Here is a 22,202-nt window from a genome sequence, read left to right on the forward strand (position 1 = left end):
TCAGAATCTTATTTTTCTAGTAAAAATTCCAAAATCACACGCTATTATCAAGAGGAAAAAAATGTGAAATAAAAGATGTAATCATATTTTCAGGTTTCGATTTTTTTTTTCAATTCTTACCGTGAATTTCAATGTTCTGTTGTTTTGTTTTCTGACGCAAAAGATTCAACCTGTATCATCCAAACTCATCATCATTTTTATTCGATTCTGTTTTTCCTTTTTCACTCACGTATCATTTTGTTTCCTTTACGCAACCCTCTGTCCTTAATATAGGGGAGACCGGGGCAAAATGAGACCCCCTGTTTTTTTTGTTTTTCAATGAGACAAATGAGTCCAGTGTTTTTTTTTCAATGCAACGTCGTTTAACAGATCACATAAGTTGAAATAGTTATTTTCATCACAAGGTCCACAAAGTATTTTGTGACGAATGTGGCTTTGTAGGCCTATAATCACATTCGTCAGAAAATACTTTTTTCATCAGGCTGTGACGAAAAGTGAACTTTTCGGCACGCTCCGCGTGCCTAAAAGTCCAATTTCCGCCACATTGTGATGAAAAATATTGTTCGTAACTCGTGAAAAAATGTTTTTTAGCTCGTTACGAAATATACTATTTTAGGCACGCTTCGCGTGCCGAAAACGTCCCTTTTCCACACATTGTGATGAAAAATATCGTTTGATACTCGTGGGAAAAGTGTTCTTTTGTCATTCCAGCCGTGAAGCAGCGCTTCACGGACGCTCCGTTCTGCGTCCGCGAATCTCTGCCTACGGCCGTCATGACAAAAAATACTGTTCGTCATACGGCCCAAAAAAAACTTTTCTAACTCATATGATTGCAGCCTGCACTCGTAACGAAATATACTATTATTTCTAATTTTTTAAGTTTTTTTTAGATTTTAATCTTTTTCTGAATTTGAATAGCTGATTTTCTAGTAAGACTGTTATTTTTGCCGTTTCTAATTCATTATTACCGATAATACTAGACTAAGAATTGAGCGTTAACTTAACCACACGGAGAGAAATATTCAGTAAAAATTACGGAACTGACAATTCGCTCACTGATTACGGAATCGACTCAGAAAATTTAAGTGACGGTATCGTAATTTTTCACAGGAGATTCAGATAAAAATTACGGAACGCTCTGGAAAAATTCCATGACAGTTCCGTAAAATTTCTTACAACCACATTCCACTCCGGAATTACTGTTACGGAAAAGATACGTAATTTTTATTGAATATTTCTCTCCGTGCAAAATGCTTCTATTCTTATTAATTTCCGTTTAGAATTTTTTCTGATTGTAATTTTTGACACCTGAGTTATATTCATACTACTTTAATTCTACTAACAATGGGGTATTCCATCAGTAACTGTAGAGCAATCAATCATTTGTGTAAAATCTCAAATTTTACATGGGTCTCATTTTGCTCCGCTGACCATTTTGCCCCGGAGTCTCTTTTTGCCCCAGTCTCTCCTAATACAAATGCTTGATATAATGAATATATATTGTGATATCAAATATAGACCTGCGACAAGAAGTCCAATCCCATACATTTGGTGCTAAATGAAATCTCCGAGGGTAAATTGAAGGCATGGGTTTTAGCGACGAGTTTCAACGAAAAAGGTACATATACACTTGATTCGGCTTTTCCCATTTCAACGTTGAACTGAAAGCAGTAATTCTTGCACGCGAAAAAAATCCATCGGAAATGAAATTGATGCACGTTTCCGTTGTACAACATATTAACTTGTTTTTTGAAATTATGCAAACATATTTAATGATCTTTATAGTTTAGTTCTCCTGACATTTGCGAGAAGAAAAATGGTAATCAAGGAATACAATGTCTCTTTTACGTGACGAGAACTGGGGAAAACTCAGCGAGTGCGTTGTTCCTAGTTCTGCCATATGAGGACATAACGTGTGGATTTCCACCCCATTTCCACCCTTTTCGCCCTTTCCCTCTCTCCCTCATTTGCAGTTTTCTACTGCGTCTCTCTGTTCGCCTGATACCCGTGCCGTAGCATATGTAGAGGGAGTCGTGAGGTCAGACATCAAAAGTGTTTAGAAAAAGTAGCCCACGGGCCATTCAGCTCAACCCTGCCTACGGTCAAAGAAAATTTCACTTTCGTTGGAGACCCTTGAGGGTTGTACTCCAAGAAACGAGTCGCCCTCATTCAAATGTGTATTGCTATCACACGCTCTTACTCATATGTAGGCGCAAAGGGCTTTTGCGCCGGGTTACATGCTTTCCTAGTCCACCAAGTTGCCTAATGGCAAGCTTTGTTTCCAAGGCAACGCGACCACTTGTGGTACCACCAACGCTGCCTGGTTAACGCCACCGATGCGTTATTTCTACAATCCTCCGTAGATCAGGGTGGAATGATTATCAACGATTCAACATCAAAGCCGGATCAAGACCATAAATAAATGCAAATAAAGTGCATGAGACGAAAAATGACGCATTGCTTATTAGACCCTCGTCTTCTAGTCCTTACACCTACGGTACTCCTGTGTACATGAAAGGGTCCACGTGACTAGAGATGCGAAATGACCGTCATTTTGTGATTGTGTCATATGACCAAAAAATGACGGTCATGTGACGTCCCGAACTTTCTAATTGCAAATGACGGTCACTAATTTTTGTGACCGTCACAAAGAATTTTTGACCGTCAAAAGAGTAAAATAGTAATTTCCGTTACCAAACCATCTATATAGGTGCAAAATGACCGTCATAAATATATTGCTTTTTGTGACGGTCATATAATTTCTACATAATTGGCATCGTTCATTCGTTCAATTTATTATTGATTATCAATTATTGTTTATTATAAGGTTTTTATGGAAGATTCGAAATGTATGTGTACAACTGTACAACAGTTTTTTTTAATTATGAAATTATGAAACATGTGCTTACATATATTTTTGCATACTCATGAGAGAATGATCACACTTTTCATCTTTGGAACAACATAAACGAAGCCAAGAGTTCTAGATACTAAAGTAAGTAAACAAAGTCAAGAGTTCTAGTTAATTAGAAAAAAAAAAATAGATGAACAAAGAAGTGTTTCATCTATATAGATGCAAAATGACCGTCATAGTTTTTTGGCCAATTGTGACCGCCATGGAAAAATTTTTTGTGACTGGACCGGCGGTCATTGGGGCCTCGTCATGTGACCGTCAATGACGGTCACATGACGCCTTCCCATTTCTACACGTGACGCCTTGATTGAATTTCATGTTTTTTGGGGTCGCTGATTCTGAATTCCTTGGTTACCAGTTCGAAAAAGTGTCGCTTCAATTGTTATTAACCATTTTAATTACTTAGAAGGCTGTAAGTCTTCAACTATTGTAGATACGCGAAAATTTACAAATTCTAAAATACTTCTACAATTCAGTAGCGAAGTGTAAAACGGTATCAGTGAATTTTGACTATTGACCAGTTTTCAATCAATATTTCGGAATCTAAGGGAGATAGCAAAATTTCTGTTATAACCTTTTTTGTTGAGCCGATTGAGTGCTACAACGAATGTAATTATGAAAATTTTGCTATCTTCGTTAGATTCGGAAATATTCCTCAAAAACTCAACTGCGAGATAAGTCGACTGAAACCCTTTTACCACTTCGCTACTGAATTGTTTAGCATAACTTTTGTCGTTTATAAAATTTCGATAAATCGAAAAGTTGGCGGGATATATGCGATGGGATCGTTGCGCGGTCCTGGTGGTGAGAATATTCCACGTTAGAGGTGCTATACAATACCAAATGAATGTCCGCCACTCCTTCCTGGAAAGTTTGTTGTTTTTAAAAGTTTACTGGGAATATAATCTTCAGATAATCCAAATCCCCAACAGAAAAATCGAATTTTTAGAACTCAATTTAGTTTATTTAAAGCATTCTTACATGTTCCTGCAATGACACATACTCAAAATCTCACAAAAAAAATATACGAAAAAATTGAGACTGACAAGAAAATTGAGAGTAAACTACAGTACAGAGAGAGATTTCAAACAAGCGAGTAAAGTCACCTCTATAGGTACCGCATGGGCAGTCCAGTCGTCGGCGACTTTATCGCGCACGCATTTGGCCGCGCAACTTTCCATTGCGTGTATCTCCTTAATTAATTGATTCATCAACATTTTGTAAAAGATAACAGTTATTCTAAACAATTGTAGAAACATGTTAGAATTTGGAATTTTTCGCGTATCTACAATAGTTTAAGAGATACAGCATTTTAAACAATTAAAATTATTCATAACAATTGAAGCGATAATTTTTCGAACTGGTAACTAAGAAATTCGGAATCAGCGACCCCAAAATCATAAAATGCAATCAAGTTGTCACGCGGACTCTAGCATATACACAGGAGTGCCGTAGGCGTAAGAATTATTCTGAGGTGCATTCCAAAATGCTTTGATATATTTTAGATACTCTTTTATCTAGCTATCCACGTTTCTTATTCAATAACACATAAATTTTCATGCTTCATTGTTCATTTTTCATTCTTCATCGTTAAAATTTAGAATTCGATTTAAACCTTCCCATTCTAATGATTTCCATTTATAAATAATTTACATGGATCTCCCTGAATAAGATGTTATGCCATTAATAAAAATGCAATCTATTATTTCTGGAAATATGCGCTGGAATTTACCATGTCTTTTATGTAATACGACAAGTATATTTTACTTTCCTCCGCCAGAAGATTCCATAGTCCATTTTCGGTGAACAAACACCAATCGCCCAGTACTACCTGTTTATTCCGTGTATTTTCATTTATCGTAATAAGGCCATGCGGGTTTTTATTGCCAAAAGTAAGCTTACAGTAAATACTCATTAATATTGCAACAAGACTGTTCATCACAATACTCGATGCTAATAAAACAATAAGTACTACAAATACTAGAAAGTTATTATTATTATTATTACTATTATTATTAGCGAACGGGCGCTTCGTGCCCCTCGCTAGATTAATTTATACTATGTTATTTTATTTTATATTTTATAATGACGAAAAACCAATGTATTTTCTTTCTATTATCTAATTCTGGTGGAAGAAAGTGAAAAGTGCAAGAGAAACGAGATCAACACGAAAACAGAATTTTCAATTTTTCAGTGTCTAGGGAAAATTTTATCGAATTCTTATTATGTCATTATTTATTTCTACATTTAGGATACATTGCCCCATCACAGAGAGGATGAAATATACAGAATATATACGATGTGCAGTGGTACACTGAGAGAAAAATCTGAAGTTCCATTTACAATAAGAAAATAGTTGAGGCATTTTGGTGAACGATACGATTTTTTTTTGTATGCGGCACATAACATTATAGTAACGTCACAAGCGTAATTTTTGCAAATCAAAATGCGGTTAAACTAACCAAAGTTCAAAAGTAACTATGACAAATCTATCGTGTGTAGAACTATAAAATAATTGCAATGACTACATTCCATTGTAGTAATTACTTCTCCGGCCATAGTTGCCGTAACCCATGAAAAATTGTTGAGGACTTTTTGACTATAATTCGATGGTGATGGAATATAGTCAGAAGAATTATATTTTTCTCTCAGTGTATAAAGAAAAAAAATTTCACATTTGGAAGAGCAGAATGTGATAAACCAAAGACGTAAATATGACTTGAAAGCTGTTAAAGAAATGTACAACGAGAATCTACTGGCCTTATTCACTAAGAGATTATTGAAATTACTGAGATTAAAGCAATTTATAAATTTACTTTGCACTGTCTATCTGCTCTGCGAAATGTTGATGTACTTACCGCCACAATTCGCCTTATTCAAAGATATTTTTAAAAATGAGTGAGGCACGGAGAGAATTGATAAACGAACTGCATAAAATCTATAACAGAAATTTTCTTCGGTCATTCAATGACGTTGAACATTAAAATATATGGTCGTAATATTTGACGTTATTACTGGCACAGCCTGCAGACGTAAAACACAAATCCATTGTTTGTTAATTTTTTACATCTCCCCCGTCGATGGAACGATCAGGTCATGCACGAATTTACGTGTCGATGACTCGTCATCATTTGTATTTATTTATGATGTACCCGGAGTTCCCGCGATTTTTTGCGCATCTGGAGTTAAACGTAAAACTAAAGTAAAAACTGCAAATTTGAATTGCCAATCGAAAGCCTAAAAAATATTGCCTCGCTTTACCATTTCGACGAGGAATGTAAAAATCAGCAAAGAGTTTATTAGAAGGAGGTTTCCTCATTTTCAGGAAATCATAGACACTAGTGACAAGATAGTCATTGATGAATTGGCAAATATTGTGTGACGAGCGAATTCGTGAATAGAGAATTTATTCTACTATTCTAATTTTTCGACGATGCACAAGTCGATTAATGATAGGCAAGAAACTCCTGGTCAGGCTGTGAAGGTAAAGTGGTAGGGGAGCTGAGACTTGGAGTGCACTGAACGCTTATAAAAGGCGTAAGTGATCGGGAGGACGAGCAGTTCGGTGGTAGTTGGTCGGCTGAAACTAGACCGCTCTAGTGTTAATTAATCTTAGGTGGGTGAAATCAATTGACATTTTTTTCTCCAAATCAAGTTCAGGTTCCACTACAAAAAAGAGGAATTATTAGATATTTTAACTTAATTTTAATCAATTTTTGTGTTGACATGAGTGAAAAAGTTTAAAAAAAGTGAAACTTATTCTTTGTTTGGAATACAAATGGACGAAATTATGGAATGAAATTAGTAATGAATTGTCTGTGATGAGAAATAAATCTGACAATTTTGTAAATTTATTTTTCAGAAATTTTTCACATAAAGTTAAGAGGATGTCTGCAGCCGGACCCGAAGTGGTTGCTGGTACCGTCGGTGCATCTGCAGCGGCTGGTATGTCAGCATCGTCGACCTTTTTAGCACTACTAGTCCCAGCACTTGTGCTATGGTTCGTCTACTTCAGAATTTCAAGACGTCACATGATTGAACTCGCTGAGAAACTTCCCGGACCCTCTGGCTATCCTCTTGTTGGAAATGCATTAGAATTCGTTGGAAGCTCAGACAGTAAGTCATTACGGAGCATGTTTTTAAAAGCACAAATTTACTATTCATTCTGTGCCCCCTTCCACGAAATAAATCATTTGATTTCAGTAGTGTAATGTTAAACGTGATCATTAAAATTCAACATTTTCCCAGGAACTTTTAAGAGATTTTTTTTGTAATCGGTGAAGGTTTCAATAAAAATCAAAATTCAAAATTAAAGGAGATGTGCACGAATGAAAAAATTTAATAGAAAAACCTAAGGAATTCTTTAGAAAATTCTATTGGATTTCTATTGAACTCTCTATTAGTTTTTGTCCGATTCTATTGAAATGTTCAATAGAAAATATTCTATAGAAAAAGTGAAAAGCATTCGATTTTTCAACGACTTATTCTATTAAGATGTTTTCTATAGAATTTCCTCGGCTCAAATTATTCAAGTTTCTTTGTTTCATTTTCTTGATGAGAAGGAAAGAAAAATAGAATGAAAAAAATTTAGAAAATGGGAACCAAGGAAATTCTATAGAAAATATCTGAAGGGAATAAGTGATATAGAAAAATTGAATTCTATTGACTTCTTCTATTCACCATTTCAATAGAATCGGCCAAAAACTATTAAAAAGTTCAATAGAAATCCGATAGAATTTTCTAACGAATTCGCTGGGTTTTCTATTAAATTTCTTCGTGCGTGCGTAAAATTTAGTTATCATTTTTACATCGTTACTGATTTAGTCGTAATTAAAAAAGAAAATCAATTCTAGTCCATAAATTCAAAATTGACTGAACTAATTTTCAATTCCCTTTCAGCTATCTTCCGTAACATCTACAAGCGTTCCTTTGAGTTTGACCAAGTGATCCGTCTCTGGATCGGTCCCAAACTCCTGGTCTTCTTGGTCGACCCACGGGACGTTGAAGTCATCCTTTCCAGTCACGTATACATCGACAAGTCCCCAGAGTACAGATTCTTCCAGCCATGGCTTGGAAATGGACTCTTAATTTCCACTGGTAAGTAATCAAATTTTTCACATCTCTCGGATTCCACACGGAGACAATTTTTCTAGAAAAGTTGATGTGCTAGCACCACAAACGTAGTGCAATTTCCACCTGCGAAAAGTTATCATGCAGCACCAGAAGAAACAGTCGTGCTACACCATAAACATTTTTATGCGGCATGTGGTAAATTATTGGAGGCACTATAATTTTTTTGTGTATCTCATGAATTTTCTATGAAATTTTTCTCCGTGCAATATTTAAAAAACAATGAATATTCTTTCCTTTCACGTACGAAAGAAATCAATAGAAAATCGTTGCGAATTCGCTGGACAATTCTGTTTAACTTTCTATTAGTTTTTGGCCGATTCTGTTGAAATGTTCAATAGAAAATATTCTAGAGAAAAAGTCTATAGAATTCGATTTTTCGACAGAATTTCCTCGGCTCAAATTTTCCAAGTTTTTGTCATTTTGTTTTCCTTTTCTTTTCATCACGAAAATCAAACACAAAAATTTGAAAAATTGGAGACGCGGAAATTCTATAAACAATATCTCAATAGAATAAGAAAAGAAAATAAGAATAAGAATCGGCCAAAAACTAATACATGGAGAGAAATATTCGCAATGGGGAATCGTTTTCCGGTAATTTTTATAGGAGTGGAAGAGAAGAAATCTGAAACGGTCAGTGAATTTCAGGTTCATCATCGAACAAAGTACGAAATTGTCACGTAATTTTTCCCGGAGAAGTAAAATCTTACAGAAACTTCCCGACTTATTATGCCTCCAAAATCAAAAATTCTTAAACGTTCAACAATTTTTATGAAGCTGATGAGTTATTTTTATTTTGTTTCGTTCCGTAAAATTTCTCAATCGTTGGGGAAAAATTACGGAACGACTTGTTCTCCCCACAGCACTGAGTCATTAGACGGGTGGTTAATTTTTACGGAACAAATCGTAGAATTTACGTGGCAATTCGTACAATTTCAGTTCCGACTCACACATTTTATTGAATTTTCCTTCGCTCGTGCATTACGTTTTGAAACGTAATTTTTACGTAATTTTTTTGGTAATTTTTATTGAATTTTTCGCTTTATCTAGAAAGTTCAATCGAAATCCAAGAAAATTTCCTAGCGAATTCGCTAGATTTTTCTGTTAAATTTTTTCGTGCGTGTTATGATTTGTGAGATCTATGCAGATTAATTTGCTTTTAATTCCTTCAAATTACTCCAGAATTTCCGCTTGTTCCTTCGATAATTACTCCAGAAAAAATGATCCCGTTTAATATACACTCTTAAAAGACGATTAAATCACGCGATGAAGTAGCAGAAAAACCAGTGTTATGCAAATACTGACTGAAATTTAGAATCAAATGATGATGATTTAACTTGTCTGTTGCCTTAATTCTTTTTTGATGACTTGTACTTCTATCCCGGAAATGTGATTGGGAAATCATTTGGAACTACAACACAACGTAAAAAAAACATAAAATATTCAGAACGATAAAAACATTTATTTCCTCGGGAGTAAAACAATTGATGCGAAATGACCAAGTGTTATCGTAGAATATGCACCGCTTTCCCCCACAGCTGATACAGTTGAGTACATTTTTAAAATTTTTTTCAACTGACGAATACACGCCAATTTAATGATAGTAGATTTCAATTACTGACACTCCCAGAGAAATTTACACACAGCTGAAGTCCACGGGGAGTACGTAGACACACGACCAATCTATTGCATAGAGGTGAAATGTAGGCCGAACAGGAAGCAAATTTTAGCGTCTCATGCACTTGCTCGAAGGATCTCGATACTTTCACTTACGCCAATAAGTTACTTAATCTTTAATCTCAATCGTCTTGTTTCTTCCTTATGAGTCGTGACAAATTTTAGGCATTGAACAACTTGACTATTTTTATGTAAATAATGGATGAACTAGCGAACGGGCGATTCGCGCCCGTCGGTAGATTAATTTATACTATTTTATTATATTTAATTTAATTTTATTTTATTTCCATTTCCGTCTTCACAATTCAGTAGTGCAGCCGTAAACCGGGTTAAGTTGATTTTGACGTTTGGCCAGGTATTTATTAATATCTCGGAATCTATGAGAGGTAGCAAAATTTTTCTCATGACCTTTTTTATAACCCTCAATTGGCCCTACAAAAAAGGTCATAACAAAAATATTTGTATCTCTCTCAGATTCCAAGATATTCGTCAAAAACTGGCCAATAGTCAAAATCGACTTATCCCGGTTTACCGCTTCGCTACTGAATTATATTAATTTAATTTTATCCATTCTTATTCTTGTTATATATACATTTTTCCGCCATTCACAAGTTACAACATTGAATGAACAGGAATTATGTTGAAGAACAATCAAAAGTGTTTTTTTTTTATTAAAACAAACACGAAACAAAAGTCATTCTAAATCTCATTCGGGCAATAAAAAAAACTCTCCATGTCTTCCTGAAAATTTTTTAAATCAAATTTTCCCTTGATATGGTTAAAAGATACAGGTACTCCTCACTCCGATGGTCGAATTCCAATTATTATTATGAAAAGAAAACGAAAAAAGAATGAGAAAGGGATAATCGACTAGAAAATGGATTTTTTCTTCTTTTATGTCGGCGACAACTTTGCATCACTTTTTTTCTTCAAGTATTAGAGAAATATCAATATTTCAGCGAGAAGATATCAGCGAATATTTCAGCGAGAAGATATAATAAATGAATGTTTCAATGTCTCCGGAATCTTTTAAAATCCTTTTTTTTCGAATAATGGAAGAGTATCCATAAATTCGATTTCTATCTTCATCTTTCGATAGAATGCATGAAACAAATGCCAGAAATTGAGAATTGGAGACTAAAAATTTTATCGAATTATTATTATGTAATTTTTATACTCACTTTATTCCATCAAATGATTAATGATTAATGATAAATTCCGATTCAATACGAATCGAAGGCTAATTACCCAAAATTATTATTCAATTTTGAAGAAAAAGATCGCTGTCTTGAAGGACTGCAACACCAATTGATTCAAAAGCTTGAAGAAAAATTCTAAATTGACTTGAATGAAAATCTTTTCCAGGACAAAAATGGCGTGCCCACCGTAAACTCATTGCTCCAACTTTCCACTTGAACGTTCTGAAGAGTTTCATCGACCTCTTCAACGCCAACTCCCGTTGCGTAGTTGAGAAAATGCGCAAAGAAGGTGAGAAGGAATTCGATATTCATGACTACATGTCAGAAACCACCGTAGAAATTCTATTGGAGACCGCCATGGGTGTCTCAAAAACAACGCAAGACCGCAGTGGTTTTGAATACGCCATGGCAGTCATGAAGATGTGTGACATTCTCCACCTTCGTCACACCAGGGTTTGGTTGAGACCTGACTGGCTCTTCAACCTGACCAAGTACGGAAAAGATCAGATTCAACTCCTGGAGATCATCCATGGATTGACGAAGAAAATTATTAAGCGCAAGAAGGAGGATTACAAGGCAGGGAAACGTAACTTTATTACTGAGAGCAAAGAAGCCAGAGAAGCCAAAGCTACTAGTGTGGAGGGACTTTCATTCGGTCAATCGTCTGGTCTCAAGGACGATCTTGATGTTGATGACAACGATGTCGGTGAGAAGAAGAGGCTGGCCTTCTTGGATCTTCTGATCGAGGCTGGACAGAACGGAGTTGTTCTCAATGAACAAGAAGTTAAGGAACAAGTCGACACCATCATGTTTGAGGTAAGAAGATGAAAATTGTGGAGAATACAGTCCAATCTTCGTACAAGAAACCACAGGGACTGTAGGGGAATAAAATTTCGAAAATCACGTATCCCTTTACTTGCGCTCAGAGGGGAAAATATTTTGATTTGATATTCTTCGTACAAGATACTAGATGATTTTCATTTTTCATGATCGTTTTAGTACAATTCCTGGTGTGAAACACGACTGTTTAATTAAAAGGTATGGTTCTTCCTTAAAATAACAATTTTGAAGCGCGGAATAAGTTAGTTTATTAATAGGGGCCTGGGAGGTCAAATTGAGACTATCATTAGAATTTTGTTTTTTTTTTCATAAAAATTTGGTTGAATTTTGTTTTGTTTTGACCCTCCATCTATCCAAAATTGGACGTAAAACTCATGGTGCAATACTTGTAGAAAAATAGATATTTTACCAAGTGCAATGACCGATACGTTTATTTTTTTAAATCAATTATAACGACTTCGTTTTGAAATTCAATTGATGTGCAATTCTAGATCATAGATGCATATATTTTCAATAATTTTTGCAATATTCCAACTCCATGCCCACTCAATTCAGGGCCTAGCCCTTTTTTCGAGCATCTTGTATGTACGGAGAATACGAAATGAAAAACATTCACGCCAGGAAGTGGAAGTATTACTCACCACGGTTTCAGGCCTAGTATCTTGTACGAAAGGATCTTGTACGGAGACTGGAATGTACACGCATAACAAAAGTCAATAGAAAACCTAGCGAATTAGCTAGAAAATTCTATTGGAATTCTATAGGCATTTCTACAGGATTTCTATTGAAAAATTCTACTTATTTTCTGCGCCGGATGATATTGCATATTTTATAGGAAGAAGTGAATATATTTTGAATTTTTGTTCGCATTTTTTTTGAGCTTTCTTCTATTAGAATTATTGGGCACAAATTTTTTGGTTTTTTTCGATGAATTTTGCTTCGTTTTGCATTACAGAATCCGAGTGGAAAAAACTTGGAAAATTGATGCCCAAGTATTCTTATCGAAAAAAATCTCAAGAGAAAAATTCAAACAGAAATTCGAAATTTATCAACTTTTTCTGATCAAATATCCAATAGAATTAGCGCCAAACAACAAATAGAATTTTCCAATAGAATTCCAATAGAGTTTTCCAGCGAATTCGCTAGATTTTCTATTGAATTTTTTTATACGTGTATAAACATGAGAGTGAAATTCTTTACATTGCGGATTGATGATTAATTTTGTGTTCAATTTTAGGGTCACGATACCACCGCTGCTGGCTCCAGCTTCTTCCTCTCAATGATGGGATGTCACCCAGAGATTCAGGAGAAGGTGATCCAGGAGTTGGACGAGATCTTCGGTGACAGTGATAGGCCAGCTACATTCCAGGATACTCTGGAGATGAAATATCTTGAACGCTGTCTGATGGAGACTCTTCGTATGTATCCACCTGTACCAATCATTGCTCGTCAGATCCAGACTGATCTTAAGCTTGGTAAGATCTCCCATGATATAAATGAGATATTCAGCAAAATCTGCCACGAAATTTGAATTTAACATTTACTCATCAATTTTCAACAGCATCCGGTGATTACACCGTTCCCGCTGGTTGTACCGTCGTTGTGGGTACCTTCAAGATGCATCGCCAGCCCCACATCTATCCAAACCCAGATGTCTTTAACCCAGACAATTTCCTCCCTGAGAAGACAGCAAATCGCCACTACTATGCATTCGTGCCATTCTCAGCTGGTCCACGCTCCTGCGTAGGGCGCAAATACGCTATGCTTAAGCTCAAGATTCTTCTCTCGACCATCCTGAGAAACTTCCGTGTCAAGTCCGACATCAAAGAGTCAGATTTCAGGCTCCAGGCTGACATCATCCTGAAGAGAGCCGAGGGCTTCAGAGTAAACCTTCAGCCAAGAAAACCTACTGTGAAAGCTTAATGGGATAGATATCAATAGTCATTTTTAATGGGGGTGTTTCGTTGTTTTTTCAAAACCCTCAAATCCTTTTAACTAGTTAAAATTCATCACCCGGGAATTGGTTGGCCGGGTTATTTTACTCATTCAATTTTTGCGTTTTCTGTTACAACCTTGGAGATAGGTGTAAATCATTGTACATGTTTGTATAGATTTTCAATCGTTTAAAGTTTTATTCCGTTAATTTTTTTCCCGGGTGATCGTATACTGTACTTAGAATTTATTTTATTGTTAAATTTGAATAATTTATCTATCGTATGAAATAAAGTTTGAGTTTGCTTTAGAAAATTATTAATCCGCCTGTGATATTGATACTCTATATTTGTGTCCCTTCTTTTTTTCAAGACAGTTGAATCTCAACTATTTAATCAATCTATTCAATTTTGCGTAGTAAGGTCTACAATTTGATCACCACAAAATGCCGAAGGAAAACAATAATATTCGGATGCCTTGTGATGAGAATGAACGCTTCGCCATTAAGCCGAGTATTATCTACGCACCAAGGATAAAACCCCTGACGCGTGCTAAGAAAGTGGAAATCCACGAGGTGAAAGCTAATCTCAAGGTGCAACTGCCTGCGCTCACGCCTACCGGGGTTAGAAGGTTTATTTAATTTTCGGATTATATATGTGAAGAGATTAAGGTATTTATGGCCGGGCGGGCATGTAGGAAGTGAGACGGAGGGAAATTTATTGTTCTCTCGCAGAAAACCAATCGCTGAACAAAAAAAAACGATATTTCAATTACAAATTTTCAATCTATTTCAACCATTTTTGTGTTCGAAATGTTTGTTAAATAACTTTTCTGTTTTTTCCCACATATTTCAAGCCTTTTTTTATTTTTCTAGCTTGGCTTTTGGATAATTGGAAAATAATTAATATGGATAGAAAAAGTGAAGTCGTGCCGTTCGAGGTACAAGTTGCCAGCACTGATTTACTCAGCTGTTATGTTCTTTCCCGTAGCGAAATGTATCATTGCAACTCCATTCGTATTTGCCGCGCTTACCCCTCCACGATTGCTATGAGTTTTTTCATTATTCCTTCTAAATAATTCTCCTAGACCACTTGGATTATTTTGTTTATGTTCCTCCATGAAAGCTCCACCCAAGTATTTATTTTCCTTGCCATATATACCCTATTCGAGTTTTTACATATTTGCGATTTCATGGGCCGACTTCAAATTCAACCGTGTCACATTGTACCCCAGAAGCTGTACCCTACGTACAGACTCTCCTGGTGACCAAGAGATACCATGGAAAACCTTGGTTGACACGGGCGTCCATCAACCGCGTTTCATCGGAGAATGCTTTCCTAACACTTCTTCGATTATTCTCGGTGTCTAGACTTCCGATCGACGATTTCCGAAAGATTAAAAATCCCAATTGCCCCAAGCCGGACTTGAACCTGCGCCTCACGGGTCCCGCTGTCGGGCCGATTTAACCACTTCGGCCACCGCCGCCGGTTGCTCCACCCAAGTACGAAATTTCAGGAAAATGGCGACTTTTTTTTCTATTTTTAACATTTTTTGCCGAATTCCCATAAGAGCCCGAGTTAAAATAGATTTTTTTGAAAAATTCCTGTTTCACCCATTTTCCTAAGTTATCTGGGATTCCGCATAGCGATTTTAAAAAAATCATAGAATGTATCAACAAAAAAATCAATTTCTTGATTTTTTCCGACCGCCCCTGATCACGCCATAAATGCCTTAACCCTAGTCTGATCACCAAATGCGACCCTGCGATTGGTCACCTCTGCGGGGATTCACCGCCGTCTATTTAGGCTTTAGCATTTCCGAATTCACTCTACACTGTACGGGCGCGTTTAGCGAGTTTCCGGCAACGTCGCGTCATGGGCAATTTCATTCAACATGGGAAAAAATAATTCATCTGTCCGAAATAATTTGTTTTCTTTGAGAATTTTTGGAAATATGTTGTTCTAAAAATTACTATAATTTTTTAGACACTTCAATTGACAAAGTCAAATTTTTTAGAATTTTTCCGATTAGCCAGGCAATTGTAATTAAAGAAAAACGACGCACGGCGGGGTTTCCCTCATAGGATGTCTAATCTAGGGTTAACAGGATACTAAGTCAAATTGTACTGTATATGTCATACTTTATGTGAAGATATCGCGTACCACATCATGAAACGGTTTTATTGGAGCTTAAGGAAGCCGGGTTTCAAGAGGCAGAGGATTACTTTAAACAGGTCTATGAACATGAGGCTAAATCGATAAATCTTGAAACTAAAAGATTAAAAGAGCAACGTCACCTCATCGAACGAATTAAATATGGGCTAGTGAATGCAGAATTGGCGAAAAGAGCAAGTAAAATGATGAATGACTGTCTCCCAGAATCTGATGCAAAAGACTAACTATATTCAACACTTAAAATTATAAAACATATATTCAAGATAAACCAATGGAACAGACAATCCAAATGTTGGAAACAGCATTGTTTTTTCAATCGTTGATGCCAGAATGGTTTTGGATTGCTGATAAGGTGTTCCAGAGTGCTCTGAAAATTTCAACCGAAATCGTGGAAGATGATGGAGAAATGTTAAATATCGTAAAATATATTTATGGAACTTTTCTCTTTCATAAGGGTAAGTTTTCAACTTCCCAACTTAAGGATAATCGGGCGAGTCCGGAGGGTTAGAAAAAAAGCAGCCATTTTTCTCTTTTATTTTTTACGTATTCTTTAAATGATGGAAAAAGCGTGTACAACGTTTCAGACTGCTGGGGAACATGGTTAATTTATTATGAATTTTTGAAAAAGTGGTCATTTAACCCGTGATCTTATGGAAATCACAAAAAAAAAAACTGCAAAACCCAAGGAAAAAATGCAGCCAAAGTCATGAAACTTTAAAGACATTTAGAACATGTGATCAATGATTTTTCGAGTGAAAAAGATTGTCGCCTAGGAGCATTATTTATTAATAATAGCGAAAAAAGCACTGAAAAATGACATCTCTGCGCACGCAGCCGAAACGAGCAGCAACGCCTGGATTGGAGCTCCCTCGAGCCAGTGGTACCAGCTCCTGGTGAAAAAAAAAACAACTACCGACGATGTTGCCACTTTTTCGCATGGATTAATATTTTTTCATTTATTAAAAAAAAAACAATCTGAAAACCATTCAATGCGTGGAACAGATACAAATAAATTTGATTAGCTGCAAAAATAATTTGTAACCGGAGATACTTCCTAATATTGCCTGAATTTTGAATCCGAATGGGAAAAATTTTTTTGTTCAGCGATTGGTTTTCTGCAGGAAAACAATAGAAAACCCTCCGCCTCACCTCCTACATCTCCTCCTCACCCGATTATCCTTATAGCTTCGTTACTCGCGTGAAACCGTACATGATTGGTCGCATCAAGGCGCCCTACCCTAATGTAAATCTGAGCGCGCCATTGTCACAATCCATTCGGAGAGTAAACTCGCTAATCTCCTGGCAACCACAAGTGTGGCAACACCGTGTGAAATAGATCCATGTCACGATCAGTCGCGTCGCGGAATGGCGCCGTATTTTTGATTCCCAGTTAACATAGGAGTGAATTTTCTCTAATCAGGGGCTTTGACCGTGGTTAGACATTGCAGAATATGCTTTCCCTTTATAAAAACATGACTGTAACGGATTTTGAAGCCAGTAAATGTGCCTTACTGTATATAGTATAGTATCCGTAGGCGCAGAGGTTAGCCGTCATCCCCTGATATATATTATAATAAAATAATATAATAATATTATATATAATATAAATACTTCATAATATTATATTATTATTATATTATATTATAATTTATATTATATATATTATTAAATGTATTTTATTATTATTGCATTAATATATACATATATATTAATACAATAATAATACCCCAGTTCTAGTTAGATAAAATCAGTAAGGCATACAAATTTTTGCATGTTTTTTAATGAATTTTTTCGAAAGTTATTTAAAAAAATAGAATTTCACCTGCGTGGTGCCGTGGACGCGAGTAACGAAGGGTTAATTGTTATGAGTTCCATTTTATATAATCGTTCTAGTATTGATGTATCAATGTAGTGATTTTCCTTTCAATGACTAGTAAAAGATGCAAGAAGTGCTTTCACTCTATTAGACGAAGCTCGAAAAGCATCCGAAGGAAAACGCTGGAATGCTTCTAAAATTTTAAAGGCTAAACAATGGCCTCTATTTCAAGAGAGTAATCTCATTTTGAATGAGGTGTTAATAGCGCTAGCTGAGCAATCGAAAGACGAAGATCCGAATTTAGCGGTGAAGATTCTAATTGATGCGATTGAAAGAGCCAGTGATTGTGAGTTGATTACATTGCCTGATTTTACCTGATGGGGCAGCCCATATATTACATACGACGATTCTCACCTATTCTGGACCCCCCCCCCCCCNCTCCTCCCTCATGGAAGAAATTGAAAGATTTAGTAGACTCCTCCCCCTTCCTAATAGAGCTGCGGGACACCCCCAAAAAGCGTTTCTAAATTGACCGACCGACCACTCGTGTTCTAATGCGTAATGCTTTTTTGAACAATGAAATATGATCACGGAATGTCGAGTAAACAATTTTCAATCAATTTTAGGCATTGCAGCTATTTATTATCAACAATTTAAATGTCCAAATCGCCCGAATACCCAAACTATGAAAGATATACGAACATTTTCGGACTATGAATCATTTAGAATTTGAGGAGGAATAATTTTTGTCTTTTGTCAATTTCACATATCTCGCGTGCGAAAGGTTCCGAGTTCAAATCCCGGCCGGGTAGAATGGTGCGATCTAACCATTTAAAGTCTTGATCATCATCGCAGTATACCCTGACCGGGTCAAAGCAGTGTAAAATAACGATAAAAAATGTGGCGGTTTAGTGCGGGTCATGAAATAAGAACTCGTTGTTGTGGAATAAAGACGTTTGTATTTAGATTTAAAGAGATGTGTTTACATCGGGTGTCGGTATCGGACTGAACATTTTGGTCGGGAATACGAGGGTTTATATACCTTTTCTTATAGAGCGTGCGAGAATTGTCCAGAAATTTCGTAAGGAACAAGGATAGGATGATATTTGTCTCGGTAACGACAATAGAAAATATTCGAGACGTGTTAATCGAAATTCGACATAATAATTCGTTTGTAGCTCACGCCACAAACAAATAGTATTTTTCTGTACTGCTTCTCACGATTTCTCGTCTGGGAATTGGTATTACATACTTCCCAAACTCGAAAACTTGAAAATCACTACAGAAAAATATTGTTCCTGGGCTGTTGCGATGGGGTTTTTTTACTCATGTGGTTGGCCAATCTTCGCGTACGGCTCGGAGGCCACCGCCACACGAGTAAAAAACCCCAACGCAACAGGCCGGAAATAGTATATTTCGTAACGAGCTAAAAAACATTTTTTCACGAATTACGAACAATATTTTTCATCACAATGTGGCGGAAATTGGACTTTTAGGCACGCGGAGCGTGCCGAAAAGTTCACTTTTCGTCACAGCGTGATGAAAAAAAAGATTTCGAAATATGAGTAAGGAAAGAGTTACGCGACCCTACACAGCACTCTCAAGCCCACCGCGCGTCGCAAGCAGAGAGCGCTAGGGGTGACCGGAACAAAGGGGCGGGCGGGGCGCAGTGGGGTACTCATATTTTTTTTCGGAAATGGATCATTGATCAATCAAAACAATGTGGTATTTACATTGGAGATAGCAAAAACACTAATTTCAAGTTGAAGCATAAACAAACTCATTGAGAATTTTCTCAATTAAAAAAATCAACTCTTCTGATGATGAACATGAAATTGAAGAAAAAGAATTGTCTTATGGATACCCTATCGTGTCCCAAATTAAAAAATCGATTCATCGGGACCTTTTCAACCGATTTCCGAATTTTTCTGTCGTGTTTTGGAGATTTGAGGGTGAAAAATAAAGAAACAACATTTATAATTATTTTAAAGTTTTTGGACACTACCCCAATGTTCCCCTCCCGCGCCCTGAATGTCATATGTAACATATAGACAGCCCTAATAGAAGTGAATTATTTGGAGAATTCATTCATTGATAGCTGGAGATGAAGAACATCTTGCGAAGGCTTTGTACGAAGCGGCGAAGATGCAATTGTCTGCAGATAATATCAGCGAAGCTCTTCAGAACTTTTCCAAATATTTAGCAATAGTTGAGACAATCCCAGATCCAAATGGGGTTTGCAATGGTTATAAAGAACTCGCATCTGTTTATAAAGTAAGTTAGTACAGAATTATGTATAATTATATATAATTTGATACGATTCTCTCATCGTTAATGACTCTGGAATGTTTTCAGGTGCTGAAGGATGTTGAAGGAGTCAAACGACACTTGGTTTCATTTAAAGAACACGCGGAGAAGTCGGGATTGGCTGCGAGACTTGCAGATGCCCATTATTGCCTCGGAGAATTTGAATTGGAACAGGTGAACGATAAGGCACTGATTGCATTGCCACCTTTTATCAAAATCACTTTGCAGTGTCTCAAATACAGTCATAATAACTGCTCCAAGATTGTGGTGAGGCATGGGTTTGGTATTGTTCAAAGATTCTGTGCGAGTCATTTGTTGTTATTTGTTTGTTCTTTTCTTCTTGAGTTTCTTTGCTCCCTACTCTTTACCATGAACTTGGTAGAAAAAAACATCGTTCGTTTGATTTTTTTTTCTGAAATGTGAAAAAGATGGAGTAAAAAAAACATGAAAAATTATTGTCCAAGAAATTCCCTAAAATATTTAAAAAACGGCAATATCTCGAAAATTTTCCATGAATGGGTATAGATATTTTGAGTGGTCTAGATAGAAGCCGTCGAGACGAATATTTTGAGAACAAAAAATCAAATCTATTAAGTAGTTTCGGCGATAATTAACAAAATATGTTTACACAAAAGGTTGCATATCTCAGTAACCACTTGGCCGATTGCGCCTATCCAAAATAACAACCTTTAGTATTATAAGAGCTAGAATCATACCAAATTTCAACTTGCTACCTCCTTTTTTTCTCAAGTTATCGTGCGTACACGATTTTTCATAAAAAATAGAAAAACGGCAATACCTCCAAACTATGTATTAAAGAATCTATATATTCTGATTGACTTACATAGAGGTCATCGAAACGAGTATTTTGAAAAAAAATTGGAATCGGTGCAGTAGTTTTTGAGATATTGATGAAAAACAAAATTTAGACAAGTTGTTATATCTTAGGAACTACTGGACCGATCGGACTAAAACATTAGCGCGCCAAAGTTGAGCCCATGATTGAGTGACAAATACTCAAGACAATTCTACTCATTATGAATTTTTAAGGGTCGACCAAGTTCTGCGACTCCACATTTGACCTTCGCTTTTGAATCATATAAGAAGTTGGAGATGGTGAAAGAAATGGACAAAGCAAGATTTCTCGCTGGAGTGTCCAAAGGTAAAAACGCATTGAAACGATAATGGTATTCTGGTACAGTTACGCTTGACTATGATACTAGGTGAAGAGTTGAAAACATCATATCTGGCCATGATAGAGAAGTGCAAGGAAAATGATGCAGAAGCCTTCAGGAAACTCTTAGAATGGACACATAGGCGAACGCCGTTCTGGACCCTCTAACATTTTCTATTTTTAGTCTGTACCCGAGTGTACCTGGAAAAATGAATAATCTTTTGCCGAACCATTCCAATATCATGTGATGAAATTCAAGTGAATATGTAGAATTGAAATCAAAGAGTGATTGCTATGTTTTTAGATATAGACAATGATGGGTGGATAGAATTTGGCTGCAGATTGCTCAAGAGTTGAAATCACAATGCATTCAACACGAAAATAAAAAAAAAATTCTCAGAATATTATTATTCTCACTCATTAAATTGATAAAATTGTTGTTCAAACTTCCCAGTGACTCAAGATATATAGGCGTTTCTATTTCACCCTCGATCACTCGCTCAATGAGCGCGGCACGTCCCGTTTTTGTTTTTTTTATAAATATTTTAGTGTTTCTCTACGCTTAAAAATTCTGAAAAAATTGGAGTTCCTAGCTCAATGCTTTTATTAAGCGGTGGCGTTATTTTTTTTCTCAGGAAATTTGTTTAACTAAAAAAAGAAAAGAAACGTCGAACGGACAGAAAAACGACGCCGCGCCGCCCGGTGCGAGTGAGTCCCTGTCGACTCCTTGAGCGACAGTATTGCTACGTTCACAGCCACACTTGAAATGAGCACATAGTGGTATAGTATAAGCGCTAAGGTGGCAACTGCGCGCTCGGTTTAACCCAGCGGCGCTGCGCTAACCGTGCGACGGATCAAGGCTGGCAGCCGAGCGCAAGTGATCGAGGGTTTAAAAAGATGTGAAAATATTTACTTCGTCCCATGAACTATTTAAAAAGTGATGAAAAATTTTATTAAATATTATTGACGATACTACTCATAACGATAATACTCATTTGAACTATCGACAATGATGAATTATATTTGAATTCGCAACAAG

At 36.3% G+C, this 22,202-nt stretch overlaps 2 protein-coding genes across 2 annotated transcripts; both read left to right on the plus strand.

Annotated features, from left to right (window-relative positions):
• The first annotated feature begins 6,513 nt into the window (after positions 1-6,513).
• LOC107037212 (cytochrome P450 4g15) lies at positions 6,514-14,010 on the plus strand. Its single transcript, XM_015255630.2, has 6 exons — positions 6,514-6,530; positions 6,777-7,030; positions 7,814-8,011; positions 11,087-11,736; positions 12,998-13,235; positions 13,322-14,010. Exons 2-6 carry the CDS (start codon positions 6,802-6,804, stop codon positions 13,681-13,683), a joined length of 1,677 nt encoding a protein of 558 aa, XP_015111116.1. The 5' UTR covers positions 6,514-6,530; positions 6,777-6,801; the 3' UTR covers positions 13,684-14,010.
• Positions 14,011-14,097: 87 nt separating this feature from the next.
• LOC107037144 lies at positions 14,098-21,331 on the plus strand. The gene is made up of 8 exons (XM_015255533.1): positions 14,098-14,322; positions 15,844-16,043; positions 16,130-16,321; positions 17,801-18,028; positions 19,781-19,956; positions 20,038-20,163; positions 21,040-21,151; positions 21,213-21,331. Exons 1-8 carry the CDS (start codon positions 14,138-14,140, stop codon positions 21,329-21,331), a joined length of 1,338 nt encoding a protein of 445 aa, XP_015111019.1. The 5' UTR covers positions 14,098-14,137.
• Positions 21,332-22,202: the final 871 nt, after the last annotated feature.

This window comes from Diachasma alloeum, unplaced genomic scaffold (genome assembly GCF_001412515.2).
Source record: "Diachasma alloeum isolate Michigan unplaced genomic scaffold, Dall2.0 Dall_scaffold_00214, whole genome shotgun sequence".
NCBI classification, from domain to species: domain Eukaryota; kingdom Metazoa; phylum Arthropoda; class Insecta; order Hymenoptera; family Braconidae; genus Diachasma; species Diachasma alloeum.